Below are 16,775 nucleotides of genomic sequence, written 5' to 3'. Positions count from 1 at the left end.
AATACTGTTTTTATGTTTGTGAGTAGGATAGCATGAATGTTCTCCGATTTCCTTAATGAAATATCTTTTTTATAGCCACCTTCAGCCTCTCAAATGCTAATTTTGAGGTGGTCTCCGTTTCAATCCGAAAGATGAGTTTGTTGGTGCGCTGTTTTTTTAAGATGTGTTCGCACATTTTTCTGGTTTCTAATTGTGTCATGGATTTTAGTAGCGCTAGAGTAGTAAAGTTCTAAAATTGAGTGAGTAGTTTGAAGAGCTAATGTTTAATTGCTCTCAAACGAAGTTTGTAGCAATTATATTAGTCCTGTGGTCTTTGTTATGCAATTTTTCGCTTGACCGATTTATCGGCTGACCGAGAGTTTGAGAGCAATTCGCCCGACGTTAGTCGGTTATGTTTTTTTACTCTTACGCGGGCTGTTTTCCTAAAATATTAGCGAGTTTATGGGTTTTTTTCACTTGGAACCATTAAAAGCAAAAATTGAAGTCTTTCTGGTGAGTCCAAAGAAAGGTTTGAGAGAATGGTTGCAGTTCATAGAGTGGTTTAAGATTTAAAGAATTGTTTCAGTTCATAGCTATTGGTTTTTGGACTTCAAGACAACTTTTTCCGAAGGTATTTGTGATTTTTCAGTTTCGCGCGTAAATAAGGTTGTCTTGTCTCATACTCTAATGTTATTATTGTAAAGTTTTAGTTTTTGATGAGGTTAGTATAAAAAAATGCTTTTGGTATGTGGGGATGTTTTTTAATAGCCGCACAGTTATAGCTGGGGCTATTATTGGCCTTCTCTTGGTTATTCTTATTTCGTCATCGCGATTTTTTTACGACCTTATAACGTCACAACCACTTCAAATCTGCTTTTTGTTCATTCGTTCCTGCAATTTCAATTTTCACAATTTTATTCAAGCTTTTTGAAATTTTTGTCGTTTTTTGAGTTTTTCAGCCCTAGGTGTCAAGGAACCTCCTCCAGGGTTTTATAATAGGTTGCTGCATAGTTTCTAGTGGTAGTGGAATGGTTTCATTATTTAACATTGCGAATTTTTGCTTTTTTAACATATTTTTCAATTTTTGACATTTGTTTACAGTATAAAGTTTCTTCAGCCTAACAGAAAATCTCCGTTAGGTTTTGATAATAAGTTATTGTAAAATGTTTCATGGCCATGGATTAGTTTTCAACTTCTATTATCACCAATTTTTGCTGTTTTTTTTTAAATTTTTCGTCATTTTAGCAGATTTTTAAAGTTCTTAATTTTTTTTGTTTTTTTTTAGGTTTTTACAGTCTCAAGAGCTACATAACCTCCTCTAAGGTTTGATTGTAGGTTACTGCATAGCTTTTAGATGTAATGGAATTTTTTTCAGGATTTTGATATCAGCGCTTTTTTAAAATATTTCCGGCACCAGGGTCCTAGGGCCTCCTCCAAGGTTGATGAAAACTGTAGCATAGTTTCTTGGAGCAGAAAAGCGAGTGGTTTTGCGGCGTGAATTTTTTTCCCTCTAATCTTAAAGTTGAGTAAGAAAACGGTGTTTGAACAAAATTTCGGTTTCTCGTTAGTGGTTTTTTGTTCACATGCGGCAATTTCACTTTGGTTTTTTTTACTGTTTTTTCAATTTTTTGGATTGGACTTTTTTCTAAATGGTTTTTCCACTGCATTCACAGCTCATTCTAGGCCCAGTTTTTGTTTGAATTAAATTTTCATTTTTCGCTAGGGATTTTTTTGTTCACATGCGGCATTTTGACATTGATTTTCTATTTTTTTCTTTTTTTTATCTGACTTTTTTTAAAAAATGGTTTTCTCAATTCACTCAGTCCATTCTAGGTCTAATTTTTCTGTTTAGTCAATAAAATTTCTTTGAATTGTACGTCAGGACTTGTCTTGCTATGTTTTTTTTTAAAATTCGCTTTACCTTATGATCAAGGTTGTTCTCCTTTTACATAAGTCACGATTTTCGCGTTTGACTTCTGACTTACTTCACTCGCTGTTTCAACTGAATGGATTTTAAGTTCACGCATTCAATTACGCAATGCGGTGAATACTGTCAAAGTCAAAAGATCATGATCAAAAGAGACTGGATAAACCGATAAAGCCCGTTCATTAAGTCATTGAGAATTAGGTGATCAAATGTCATTAGTGGTTTTGCTAGCTGACATTGGTATTAAGCTTATTAGCTTTCAGTTTAGAAGTTGAATTAAGTATAGATGTATAATCCAACTCAAACTGCATGCCAGATTAGAACTCTTTTTGACATTGAAAAGAAAAAACAGAAAAAGATTTGTTCAATCTATCTTCTATTTTTGTTTCAATTCCTGTGTGCATCAAGCACTTCAACGGCGGCTATTTTCCAGCAATCCGCGGCTATGTTTTTACTTCTCACTCTTTTTTTACTTTCTTTTTTACCTGTCACAAATTATTGACTGATCTAATTGTATAAGGCTTCATGATGAGGCTTTATAGCATGTGTTTAAGTGCTCCAGTGTAGAACTAAAAGTTTTAATGAGTTTGAGATTTTTTTCTTTTTTTTTGCCCGTGTTTGTTGTTTTTTGTCTTGAGTCTCAATAAATAAAGCTGTCTGGCTATTTGTGCTTTATATTGGGAGATAGTTTGATGTGGTTAAGGGTTTTAATATTTTTTACATGATTTAAATGCTCTCATGCCACTGTTCGCATTTTAGTTTTATACCGTACCTTTGATTTCATTAGTTTTCTTGAAAGGTAGTGTATGCGGCAATTTATCAGCTGTTATCGTATTTAGAGACACTGCTGATTTTAACGAAGAGCGGGAAGTTTTTATCGAGAGCTGTACCTCGTTCCTCGAGAGCTGCACCTCTGATAGTCTTCGTCAGTTAGTTTTTCGATAACGTTTTTCGTTTCCATAAGTCGCGACATTCACGTTTGATTTGTGATTTACCTAACTCACTGTTCGAGCTGAATGGAATTCTGAATTCATTCAGCAGATTTAACAAATACGTTTATGGGGAAAGCAAAATCGAAAGAATTCTGAAGAATTTTGAAGCTTATTGTTGAGCGTAATTTAGAGCTCATTCACCATTTTTATGTAATTTAATGGAGTTTCATAACAAATTAGAACGCTTTTTGACAGTCTTCGGCTTTCGTAATTTTCCCTGTTCTTTTTCTAATTGGAAATTGTTACGTCGGTCAGTGTGGTCATCAGTTGCTATTTTTCTGCATTTAGTCAGCTATTTTTTAAATGTTAAGTTGCAATATTTTAATTAGGTCTTCAATTAAACGTTTTCCAATAAGTTATTAGTTTTATAATCACTGGATTAATTATATTGCTGTAATTTGTTACATCCATGCTGAGTTTTTAGGCTTTCTGGATACCAAAAGCGGTGCATCTGAGCTTGTTGCGAAATTTTCTGCAATGCATCTGTTCAATTGTCTCAAACCAAGTTTTAGGCAGTTATTAATTGCTCTCAAATGAAGTTTGTAGCAATTATATTAGTCCTGTCGGTCTTTTTTATGCGATTTTTCGCTTGACCGATTTTTCCTCTGACGCTTTTGACTTTTCGTCCTCAAAAACGGGATAAACAGGTAGCGCCCAACGGGCATTAAGTGCTCGTAGAGCCTTTCAGCTCTCTTTCAGCTCAAACTGTTTTGGAGACATACTTTGTTGTGGAGGGCGGTTCTTAAGAGGTTGAAGACACCCCCACTGTTGACCCCCCTCCCACTATTGCCCCCACCCCCCTACGCGCTGTTGCCCCCAACCCACTGTTGCCCACCCCCTTACCTCCCCATTTTTTATACAAATGTTCACAATTTTTTTCAAGCTTTTCGAAAATTTTTGTTTTTTCAGCCCTAGGTGTCAAGGAACCTCCTCTAGGGTTTTATAATAGGTTACTTCATAAGTTCTAGTGGCAGTGGAATGGCTTCAACATTTTTACATCACTAATTTTACCATTTTTGACAAAACATGCATATTTCTTTTTTTAATAAGCTAGTGGAAGATGTTTGTGGGCCGTGGATTAGTTTTCAACTTTTATTAACACTAATTTTAGCAGTTTTTGTATGCAACTTTTTCAATTTTTTTTTGACTTTTTTTGTCGTTTTTTAGGTTTCTCCGGCCTCAAGAGCCACCTAACCTCCTCTAGGGTTTGATTATAGGTTACTGCATAGCTTCTAGATGAAATGCAATGTTTGCAGTTTTAGGTTTTTATTTTTTTTTGAATTTTTTGAATTTCTTATCATTTTGAGTTTTTTGATTTTTCGAGACAATCAAATGGTTTTGAAGATTTTATTATCTTGATTTTTAGCAAGATTATGTAAATTTGCGATCGTTTTCTATATTTTTGAAGGCATTGAGAATTTAGATCATTTTTATCAAGTCATTGAGAATTAGGTTATCAAAGTTCATTAGTGTTTTTGCTAGTTGACATTGGTATTAAGTTTATTAGCTTTCAGTTTAGAAGTTGAATTAAGTATAGATGTAGAATCCAACTGAAACTGCATGCCAGATTAGAACTCTTTTTGACATTGAAAAGAAAAAACGGAAAAGATTTGTTCAATCTATCTTCTTTTTTTGTTTCAATTCCTGTGTGCATCAAGCACTTCAACGGCGGCTATTTTCCGTTAATCTGCGGTAATGTTTTTACTTCTCACTCTTTTTTTACTTTCTTTTTTACCTGTCACAATTTGTTGACTGATCTAATCGTATAAGGCTTCATGATGAGGCTTAATAGCATGTGTATAAGTGCTCCAGTGTAGAACTAAAAGTTTTAATGAGTTTGAGATTTTTTCTCAAAACTTCAATGAGTTTTTTTGCCCGTGTTTGTTGTTTTTTGTCTTGAGTCTCAATAAATAAAGCTGTCTGGCTATTTGTGCTTTATATTGGGAGATATAGTTTGATGTGGTTAAGGGTTGATATTTTTTACATGATTTAAATGCTCTCATGCCACTGTTCGCATTTTAGTTTTATACCGTACCTTTGTTTTCATTGGTTTTCTTGAAAGGTAGTGTATGCGTTTGTAATGGCAATTTATCAGCTGTTATCGTATTTAGAGACACTGCTGATTTTAACGAAGAGCGGGAAGTTTTTATCGAGAGCTGTACCTCGTTCCTCGAGAGCTGTACCTCTGACGTGATTGAGTCCATATATCGTTTTATTCAAATCTTTGGATTGTAATTGAGGCCTTATGGGTCGTCAATTAGTTTTTTGATCACGTTTTTTTGTTTTCATAAGTCGCGACATTCACTGTTCGAGCTGAATGGAATTCAGAATCTATTCAGTAGATTTTGCAAATACGCTTTTGGGGAAAGCAAAATCGAAATATAAAATTTTGAAGCTTATTGCTGAGCGTAATTTAGAGCTCATTTACCATATTTATGTAATTTAATGGAATTGCATAACAAATTAGAACGCTTTTTGACACTCATAGGCTTTCGTAATTTTTCCTGTTCTTTTTCTAATTGGAAATTGTTACGTCGGTCAGTGGGGCCATCAGTTGCTATTTTTCTGCATTTAGTCAGCTATTTTTTAAATGTTAAGTTGCAATATTTTAATTAGGTCTTCAATTGAACGTTTTCCAATAAGTTATTAGTTTTATAATCACTGGATTAATTATATTGCTGTAATTTGTTACATCCATGCTGAGTTTTTAGGCTTTCTGGATACCAAAAGCGGTGCATCTGAGCTTGTTGCGAAATTTTCTGCAATGCATCTGTTCAATTGTCTCAAACCAAGTTTTAGGCAGTTATTAATTGCTCTCAAATGAAGTTTGTAGCAATTATATTAGTCCTGTCGGTCTTTTTTATGCGATTTTTCGCTTGACCGATTTTTCCTCTGACGCTTTTGACTTTTCGTCCTCAAAAACGGGATAAACAGGTAGCGCCCAACGGGCATTAAGTGCTCGTAGAGCCTTTCAGCTCTCTTTCAGCTCAAACTGTTTTGGAGACATACTTATGTTGTGGAGGGCTGTTCATAGAGGTTGAAGACACCCCCACTATTGACGCCCCCACTTTTGTCCCCCCCAACGCGCTGCTGCCACCCAACCCACTGTTTCCCACCCCCTTCCTTCCTCGTGGCTGCGTTCGAACAGGTCGCTGAATACACGCAATTTTATACTAATTTTCACAATTTTGTTCAAGCTTTTTGAAAATTTTTGTGTTTCAGCCCTAGGTGTCAAGGAACCTCCTCTAGGGTTTTATAATAGGTTACTTCGTAATTTCTAGTGGTAGTGGCATGGTTTCAACATTTTTACATCACTAATTTCAGCATTTTTTGACAAAACATGCAAGTTTCTTTTTTTTTCATTTATTGTCATTATTCAAGTTTTTCAGCCTAACATAAAATCTCATAAGGGTTTGATAATAAGCTAGTGGAAGATGTTTTTGGGCCGTGGATTAGTTTTCAACTTTTATTAACACTAATTTTAGCAGTTTTTGTATGCAACTTGCAACTTTTTTTCAAATTTTTTTGAATTTTTTTGTCGTTTTTTAGGTTTCTCCGGCCTCAAGAGCCACCTAAACTCCTCTAGGGTTTGATTATAGGTTACTGCATAGCTTCTAGATGTAATGGAATGTTTTTGAATTTTTTAATATCATCAATTTTTTATAAAAAATATTTGCAGTTTTAGGTTTGATTTTTAGCACGATTATGTTAAAATTTGCGATTGTTTTCTCTATTTTTAAGTTTAATGTTCATTACTGGCCAAATATGCTTTTCAAGTCTGGCAGATGGGATAATTGACATAACTCCAGAGACAAAAAATACTTTGGAACCTTTTCATTGCCAAATCTGGAAGCTTTTGTTTTAAATTTTGCAATATTTTGCAAATTTTTAAAATATGAGTTTTTTATTTGGTTTATTCACTAACAAGGCTAGAAAACAAGTTGCAGAGTCGAATCAATCTAAAGCTGGCCTCACTAAACCTTGGCTAGCTACTGACGAAGCAGACCGCTCGTCGTTTGAGAGCGATTCGCCTGACGTTAGTCGGCTATGTTTATAACTGGCTGGACTTCTATCGATTGATTTCCAATCTTTGATCATTTGATTTTTCCTTCCCCAAGTTACTCTTAGAACGAAAAAGTTAAAAAGAACAATCGGTTCCTGTGAGGCGGGAGTTATCGCTGGCTTGGTTAATTACATCTCTTTAAGGCGATTTCGTTTTTAGCAGCCAAAGGGCCAGGTCGTCTGAAAAAAATGCTTTCAATATCTTTAAATCGAGAGGTTGAAACAAAGTGAAATTGGTGTAAGAAACGAGTTTAGTTTGCAGTGTTTGCTGTTTCAGGAATTTCTACGAAAACTTCCGCAGTGTTATTTGTGCTCGTTCAATCCCGATGCTTGTCTTCTCTGCTGGTATTGGCACCATCGTTAGAGAAATTTTCCTCCAGAAAAGTGCCTATAGATTGCAGAATGTTGAGATTATCTCAAATTTTCTCCACTTCAACAACGCCGTAAGTGCGTTCAGTTCCTGTTTCTGACTGTAAACAGAGTAGATGGCAAATGGTCCAGCCACGCAATGAAACACTAAAAAGCAATTGAAGCCAATTAAATGCAGAGCAACAAAAGTATGGCCCTAATTTTCTGAAGAGTAGTTTATAACCAACTTTCGTTGCGATAACAAAAGTCGAATAACTGATCAATGAAATTAATTGGCAGCACAAGATGAATACAGTGAAACTCTTGAAACCACAACCCCTCCCACTGGCAAAGGGTGGGGCAGGTTTTAATCACTGATAGAATCGACCTTTGTATTGGAGGGAGTGAAATTGACGCAGTGAGTGAAACGGCTTGTTTTACTGCTGATCAATTGAGAATGGTAGAGCAAAAAAGTGGTTTTTCTTTCATACCGTCAGTTTTAAAGAGAGTGAGAAATTGAAGTGTGAACTAAATTTCTCTAAGCGAGCAAAGTTTGTTGTTCACGCGTGGCTTTTTCAAGCAGTTTTTTTGGTTTTCAGTATTTTTTTCTGCTTGAATAGTCTATGTAACATTGGGGTTGTTTTAATTGCGTTTTGAAATTTTTTGTATATTAAGTGAATTTTAAGCAAATTTTAGGCAAATTTGAAGGTTTTTCAACTATTTGAAATTTTTCTGGCATTTTTGGTCCTATTGTCCTGCTTTATTTCATCTGTTGGTAGTTGAGTGGACACTTCGAGCTGTAGGCACTTTCAATCATCAATTTTGGTGCTATCAGGCAAATTTTCATATGCCGATAAAAATAATGAGCGATTTAGCAATAATGATCAATTTTCATTGAAGATGTAAAAAATATCTCGTAACTGTGCGTTGCGCTTCTAGTTTCGAAGTTCCACTCCAAAGTATTCTGAAAGTTAATCTTAAATTGTATTACAAAATTTGAGGGTCAAGACTATCAAAACACTTGTACACCAATTCAAATGATTAGTTCCGCTTTGATAAAAATTTGTAGCCATAATTCGGGTCCTGTTGGTCTTCTTAAATTTTGTGAGTGATCCATTTTTCTTCTGACGCTTTAATTAAATGCGGTTTAAACTGGTAAAAACTGGGGGCATTAAGGCTTTTCTCTTAAAGATTTTGTAGGCTTTCATTGCAGACGGTTAACCGAAGCTGCCTAGGAGAGCGAAATTCACGATGGGTATTTTTACGAGGTGTGACCTTCATTTTTTGTCCTCCCTTTTCTTGCCCGCAATCAGTTGATCTAGACAATACAAAAGCTAACCTTTCGTCGGTTGTTTGGCAATTTGTCCCAAGTCAGTGTATTATGCCATCAAGCAATTGTGGAGTTGCTTGGTTCTCAGTAATTAAAAGAGGCTTATGTTATCACAAAATTGCCGGCTTTTAGAAAGTCAACCCAAATCAGGCTTCCTGGGTTTGATTGGTTTTCTTAATAGAATCTACATTGGCAGTAGGCGTCTGCCCATGTCCCTATTTTCCCTCCATTCAAAAGCTTTGTTGATGGCGTCCGCGGCATTCTACAAGATATTTTCAATACGCTAATGTTGCAAATGATCACAGAAAAAAACAGATGAATGGTCGGCAATAATTGTATTGTTTTCTTAGCTGTTCCTAGACAGTGGAATTAATCGTAACAAAAAAGTTGTTTTGGAAAAATCAGTTGTCACAAAATCGTACCCAACCTAATTTGACCTAACTCTGATTTTGAAACGATTATCTAACGTTTTTGCCATTATTTCAGCTTTTCTTCAGCTATTCTGGCAATCTGTTGCTTCTCAGCTTCATTTTGTGTGATTTTAGCTTGTCATCTTCATTTTGTTCAATTTCATTTGCCTGCCTTCGAAATGAAATTGAAGAGGACCTAAGTACAATAAGTCAATGGCTAAATGCTAATAAGTTAGCGCTAAACTTAGACAAAACATTTCAAATGACTTTTGGTAAAAGTGCTTCCAATCCCAGTGCAATGTTTGCGTTGAATAATATTATTGTTAAAAAATAATTCATCGTGAATATCTTGGTATTTTTTTGATACAAAGCTCTGCTTTCAGACCCATATAACAAAACTTATCGGAAAGTTATCCAGGCATTGTGGCATTATATCGAAGCTTAGGCATTATACCCCAGTAAAACTACTTCTAAGATTTTATCGTAGCAATATTAATCCTGTGTTACAGTATGGAGTACTAATTTACGGGTGCTGCAGCTATAGCTCACTTAACCTTTGTTCCTGCTTCTAAAGAAAATTATCTAGTTCATCTATTTCCGAAAACGAACCGACAGCAGTGAAGATATATTCGCTAATAATAAAGTTCTCTCTGTTTACTACATATTTATGGATTGTTAAACTTTGTCTTAAAATCTATCAACAGTTTCCATTCAGATGCTCTTTTCCATTCAGGTTTTCAACACGCTCTTCTTGTTTAAATTTGCTTAATAGTGCCATCTTTCAAAACAAAATTTCAACGTTCACCTTTTCAATATCGATTAACCATTTTGTATAATAAATTAAGAAAGGTTGATATAATGCCTGACTTGATCGGTTGCTTATTTAGAGAAGTGAATGATTTTTATCACACATTCAAAACTACATTCCTGGTTAAATAATTTTGAGTTAGTACGGTATGTATTTGGTGTTTGAGCTGCTGGTAATTTTTTGTGACTTCTACTTACTCCTGACCTTGCTGCTTGTGCTCAATGAGATGGTCCATGACCGATTGGTTTTACTAGTTGAATCCAGAGGCTCATTCCACCGTCTGTAGAGGTAAGGTCGCTAAGGGAGTAAGTAGAGGATCAATCGTAAAATCTCGCCCTCATCTTCTCAGCCGGCTATTATAGCGCTCCTATTTTTTTTACTTCGTCGAATAAAAAAATGTTTCGCTTTTCCTCATTTTGCCGCCTTTTCAACATTTTGCGTGAAATCTTTTTGACTTCTCTAGGCTAGTTTCTCTCTTCTCTCATTCTGCTAAAAGTGATTTTGAACATCAGTTGCTCAGCAAAGCAATTCAAAATGAACAGAGTTAGTACAAAAATGGATGTCAGAAATAGAAACGGGATAAACCCATAAAGCCCAATTTTAGATGCCCGCTATTTGAACGTCGTTCCTATAAGTCTTATTTACCATCTCTAATGCTTATTGTTATTGATGGTAGCCCCTGTAGCCTCAGGAGCCCCTAGAAAAAGAAGTATGTTAAACTACAAAATGCCATCAAAATAAATCGGACTTAAAAAATGTTTTTGTACAAAAATCTTTTTTCAATATCTTCTGTTATTTCAATCCCAATCATGCTTATTGGAATCAACGGCGGCTATTTTCCGGCAATCTGCCGGGTATGTTTACGTTTGTTACGACTACAATTTAACTTCATTTAATTCAAATGTGGTGTTTTGCTATTCATCAATCCTAGGCAGATCATTGTAGACCATCTGGTCCTGTTATCTGTCCTCATGTTACAGGTTCTATAGTGCCAGTCAGTCCTTCTTATCGATCTGATTTTGTGTTAAATTCTTGAAAATTTCTGAGCTAATGTAAATTTAAAATGTTCAATTATGCATGAAGAAATTAATTTTCTTTCTTTCTTTGTTTCTTTCTTTCTTTCTTTCTAGTGTTGGCGTTTCATTTTAATGTGTAATGCATTTGCCGTTATTATCAAGCGGTAATTGCAATCACCCATCTGCTTCGAATAACTTTTTTGTTATTTTTGGAAACATTTTAACGCAATAATAAGGTTTTGTTTCTACGAATTATTAGAAATTGTAGTTTTCGCCTTTTTTCAAAGACTATTTGGAACAGCGATTTCGTTCCGTATACATTGAATAGTATCCTGTTTGTTCCTGATCCATTTCATACAATTAACGAAAAATGAATGAACTAATGATGTCGTTTTTCCAAAGATTTTTGGTACTTACAATCAACCTGCGCATCTGGTAGCACTGCTTCAGAGAATTGTTGTTTCTCAGTGATCCCTGCTGTTATTGCTATTATTTAATGGTTCTTGGAAACAAAAATGATTGTAGGTACTCATCTGTTTTTGATGCAATGTGTTTGTTTTTGGTTGGTTTCTTTATTCCAAAACTGCAAGAGAGCTTTTTGACATTTAAATAAAACGGCTTGAACGGTGGTCTACTTTTTGGGGATCTATTTGAATCGGAATGGAGAGCAAGGGACATTTATATCGATTATCTGGTAATCTATCGTTGACATTTCCTTTAAGGGGTAACTTTAGAAGATAAAATTTATAAACGTAGATATTACGAAAATTAATGCCGATCTTTTTAATGACTTCAATGTGCAAGTTTCTATCTTCAAGTGCTCATTCTACTACAAGTGATTTTTGACAGCAGAAGCTTGCTCTGGAAAGAAGTCTAATATGAACATAGTCAGTATCGGAAGACGAAATCGAAATTATCCGAAGCCAAAATTTCATTTTGCGCAGAAATGTTGAAAGGTGAAGTTTTAAAGGTTACATACAATACGAAAAGTATTGCCTTACCAATAATTTCTCTTCATTTCTTGTTGAGTCTTTTCTTTTTGGCTTATAAGCTTTCTTGGCTCAACTGAAAGTGATTGTTGACGGACGTTGTTCAGCAAACTAGCACTAGCAAATCAGTATGGAAAATTGAAACAGGATAAACCCAGAAAGGCAAATTTCAGGTGCCCAGTATTTGAATTTCGTTCTAATTAGTCTTAGATAGCAAGTCTAATGTCTGTTGCTATTGATGCCAATACTTGTATCCTTTCATTGAGAAACAGAAGTATCTCTAACTACAAAATGCAATCAAAATAGCCCTAACTTCGGAATTGTACAACAATTATTTTCATTTTGGGGGCTATTTTCTGGCTCTCTTGAGTTCTATCTCATTGTAGGTTTTTGCTTCCTTAACTTTGAGTTTTGCGGGATGTTAATTGTTTTCCCTTTGACAATTGGAGCAGCTGAACGCAAAAGTTATTTGAATTCCTTTGCGAACTTATTGCTCAGTCCTTCCGAGTCAAACCGCTCTCACCCAACTTTCCCCAACACCAACTCGCAAATGCTACATCACTCCCTTCAGTCGTTCCGCAGCAATTCGCCCGCAGTTAGGATGTTTTTTTTGTGTACACTTTTGTCGAGCTTCTTTCTTCCGTGAGACTCTAATTTAATAGGGGTTTTAAAAAGTGTTTACTGTTTATTGATGATAATGATGCTGATAGCTGTTTAGTTGCTTTCAAACGAAGTTTGAAGCAATTATATTAGTTCTGTGGTCTTTTTTCTGATTTTTCGTTTGACCAATTTTTCGACTCATTTAACTTTGTACCCGAAAACTGAAAAACAGACAACGCTCGGAGGGTATTAAGTTCTCTTAGAGCCTTACCCCTAAACAGTTCTTGCAATTCAATCAAAACTGTTTGAGACAATTTTATGGTGTGAAGGGCGGTTCTTACTCTAGAAAGTTTGAAAAAGATTGAGGAGGCATCTTTTTGTATCAAACTTCATAGTAAAGGTGAAATACGACTTATTAGGAACTTTTCAAAAGTCACTAAAATGACATTCGCAACCAAAAAATTAAAGATCAATATTACTTTTGTCAATTTCTTGAAAATTTTCTGAATTACTGGTTTTAACTGAGTACATAAACAACTACATTGATAAATTTCAGATGCAAAAATGTAACGTAGTCAGATTTGGTTAAAAGCACAATGCTACTGTTGTAGAGGTTATAACATTTTTAATTGCTCTCAAACAACGTTTGTAGCAATTTTATTAGTCTTGTGGTCTTTTTAGTGCAATTTTGTGCTTGACCGATGTTTCCTCTGACCCATTTTGTCCTCAAAATTGGGATAAACAGGTAATGCCCGAAGGGCATTAAGTATATGTTAGCACATGAATCTTAGCGGCCCGAGGGAATAAGTGCCCTGACACGAGGGCGCTTGCGCCCGAGTACTGGGCACAAGGCCCGAGGGGGATAAGATTTATGTGCTAACTTATTTAGAGAACCAAAGGGCACAAACAGAAAAGATCCCAGGTGTTGATGGGAAATAGCAAAAGTATTAGTGGGTTAGGCTTCATCGCCAAAAATTATGCTTCCTTACTGCGAGCGGGCCGCTAAGTTAGTGCCGCAAAACTTAGGATTGCACTTTTGCGCGTGCTAATCGCTAATTGCACGTGCCTCCAAGTTTAAGGAGCAAAAAATTCGTACCTGGGTTCTCTAAGAGCTCTTCAAGCCCTAAGCTTGATACCAGTCACTAAGAAGCGACTCACGAAAACTGTTTTGGGCAGACAGGCTGTTCTTAATCTTAGAACTTAAAACTTAGACCTACTCGGTCACCCCTCCCACTCACTCCCTTCACACCCCCATCACGCCCCAGTACACTCCACCCTGTTCGAGCTGGTGGTTTGGATCACCTCCCGTCCAGCCCTCTCAACCTACACCCATCTTCCCCCCCCCCCCCCCACCACCACCACCACCACCACCACCACCACCACCAACAACAACTTCGCCCCCCCCTCATACAACTCACCCCCCACATTATAGCATCTCCTGAGAGCATTTCGCCCGACGTTAGTCGGTTATGTTTAATAGCCGCTCTCATCGTCTCAGCCTGCTGTTATAGCGCTCCTATTTTTACAAATCAAGGAATTTGAATTGTATTGGTGCGCTGTGTTTTTTTAAGATGTGTTCACACAATTTTCAATGACTTTGATCTTTCAAAACGGGATAAACAGGTAAAGCCCAGCGGACATAAGTTTAATTAGAGGCCAAAAGTGGGTTTTAGTAGTCTTTCAAGTGCTTATAGTGGTGCAGCTGCTGGGATGGCCTTAATTTAAGGTTAAAAAGGTCATTTTTAGGTTTTTGGGCTCAAATTGGTGCAATTTTTCATAATTTTTGTTTGATTAGTCTTAGGTTGAATTTTTTAAAAGTTGATGAGGGCCTTGTGCGAGACAAGATTGCTTGTTATGGCCATTTTATGAGCTATATGTTTTGGTACTACAAAAAAAAAAAACGCAAAATGATACTAATTTTTGCAAATTTTTTCAGGTTTATTTGAAAATTTTTTTTCATTTTTTGAGTTTTTTAGCCCTAGGTGTCAAGAAACTTCCTCTAGATTTTGATAAAGGGTTTGTTTATAGATTACTGCATAATTTCTAGTGGTAATTGAATGGTTAGCATTTTTAGCATTTTTTAGCCACCATGAATTTAAGCATTTTTTGACAAAACTTGCAATTTTTATTCTTATTTTTTGACATTTATTGTCATTATTTAAGTTATTTGAGTCCCAGGGGCCAGAAGACCTCATCAGAGGTTGGATAATAAGTTACTGAAAAATTTTAAGTTGGAATAGGTTTCAACTTTTGATTATCACAAATTTTATCAATTTTTTTTTTGACAAAATTCGCTTTTCAGGTTTTTGAAAATTTTCATATGTTTTTCCAGCTTCAGGGACCCGGCAATCTCCTTTGAGGTTTGTTAATAGGTCACTGCATAGTTTTTTGTAACTTTGGAATGGTTTTTAACATTTTAATGTCTCGAATTTTAGCATTTTTTTTGAATAAAATATGCAATTTTTTAAGGCTTCCTAAAGTTTTTGTCAGTTTTTGATATTCTTCTATTCTCAAGTGCGAGAATACATATTCCACGTTCTGATAAAAATTTACTGCATAGTTTTTAGTTTCAATGGAGTTGTTGGCAACAATTTAACCTTTCGACTTTTAGAAGTTTTTGGTTGAAATTCGCAATTTTTTTCAAACCTTTGTATTTTTTCTCTGGCCTCAGTAGCCAGGTAACATCATCCAGGGTTTGATAGTATGTTATTAATTAGTTGCTAGGGGGAAATTAAATGGCTTTCAACATTTTAATAGAGCTAATTTCTGTTTTTTGAAGTTTGATATTTTTTTTAAAAATTTTGCCTATCGATCTTTTGAGTTTTTTAAAGCTTGGAATTGGGTTACTGGATAGCCTCTAGAGACACAGAATTGAATTTGAAGATATTTATATCACGATTTTCATCAACGTTTCCTTATAATTTGTAATTGATTTCTTTTCGTAAATTTTTTCATTTTCGAGTTAATCGATCTTCAATGGCCAATGAATATTTTTCAGGTCTTGCAGATATAATACTTGACCGATTTCAGAAACAAAAATTGGTTTGAACATATTTTTGAAATAGGTTTTTTTACAGGGACAAAATTTTGCCTTAGGTTTAAAAGCTTCAAGAGTTTTAGCAATGAGTATATTTTTGTTTAGTTTTGATTCTTTTAGTTTCTCAATTTTTTGATGATTTTGTTTTTGTTCTGGCTGGCATTGTTCAATTGATCCGCTGGCCAGGTAGAGTACGTCTGAGTTTTTCATGCAATTCTTTGTATTGTATTTCAAGACTTGTCCTGCTATGTTTTTACAATTCAAAGAATTTGAATTGTATTGGGGCGCTGTCTTTTTTTTTAAGATCTGTTCACACATTTTCATGATTTTTGAAGTCAAATTGGAGTAGTGATTTTGGTCACGCCGAAACAGGAAATGGAGCGAAAAAGCGAGTGGTTTTGCGGCGTGAATTTATTTGCTCTTTAAAGTAGAGTGAGAAAACGTTGTTTGAACAAAAATTCGGTTTCTCGGTAGTGGTTTTTTGTCGCATTTTTTGGATCGGATTTTTTTCTAAATGGCTTTCCCAATACATTCACAGCTCATTCTAGGCCTAGCTTTTTGTTTGAATTAATTGTTCATTTCTCGCTAGTGGTTTTTTTGTTCACATGCGGCATTTTGACTTTGATTTTCTGTCTATTTCTTATTTTTTTGTTCTGTTTTTTCTTTAAAATGGTTTTCTCAATTAACTCATAGTCCATTTTAGGTCTAGTTTTTCTGTTCATTCAATGAAAATTCTTTGAATTGTACGTCAGGACTTGTCCTGCTATGTTTTTTTTTTATTTCGTCGAACAAAAAAATGTTTCGCTTTACCTCATTTTGACGCATTTTCAACATTTTGCGTGAAATCTTTTTGACTTCTCTAGGCTAGTTTTTCTCTCCTCTCATTCTGCTAAAAGTGATTTTGAACATCAGTTGCTCGGCAAAGCAATTCAAAATCAACAGAATCTGTATAAAAATTTGAAGTCAGAAATAGAAACGGGATAAACTCATAAAGCCCAATTTTAGATGCCCGCTATTTGAACGTCGTTCCTATAAGTCTTAGTTACCATCTCTAATGCTTATTGGTATTGATAGTAGCCCCTGTATCCCCAGGAGCACCTAGAAACAGAAGTATGTTAAACTACAAAATGCCATCAAAATAAATCGGACTTAAAAAATGTTTTTGTACAAAAATCTTTTTTTTTCAATATCTTCTATTCTTTCAATCCCAATCATGCTTATTGGAATCAACGGCGGCAATCTGCCGGCCGGGTATGTTTTCACTTTTAGAACAACCT

The 16,775-nt window shown here is 35.2% G+C and overlaps 1 protein-coding gene across 1 annotated transcript in view; it reads left to right on the top strand.

Moving 5' to 3' along the window:
- The window catches only part of LOC142341644 (7-methylguanosine phosphate-specific 5'-nucleotidase-like), a 54,032-nt gene that overhangs the window by 35,355 nt on the left and 1,902 nt on the right, over window positions 1-16,775 (top strand). The window contains exon 5 of the mRNA XM_075392756.1: window positions 7,238-7,403. Coding sequence (XP_075248871.1) covers window positions 7,238-7,403 — 166 coding nt within the window. The remainder of the gene's footprint in view (window positions 1-7,237; window positions 7,404-16,775) is intronic.

This window comes from Convolutriloba macropyga, chromosome 6 (genome assembly GCF_964194025.1).
Source record: "Convolutriloba macropyga chromosome 6, txConMacr16.3, whole genome shotgun sequence".
Classification (NCBI taxonomy): domain Eukaryota; kingdom Metazoa; phylum Xenacoelomorpha; order Acoela; family Convolutidae; genus Convolutriloba; species Convolutriloba macropyga.
Note: the sequence above shows the minus strand (reverse complement) of the source record. Positions and strands in the feature narration are given on the sequence as shown.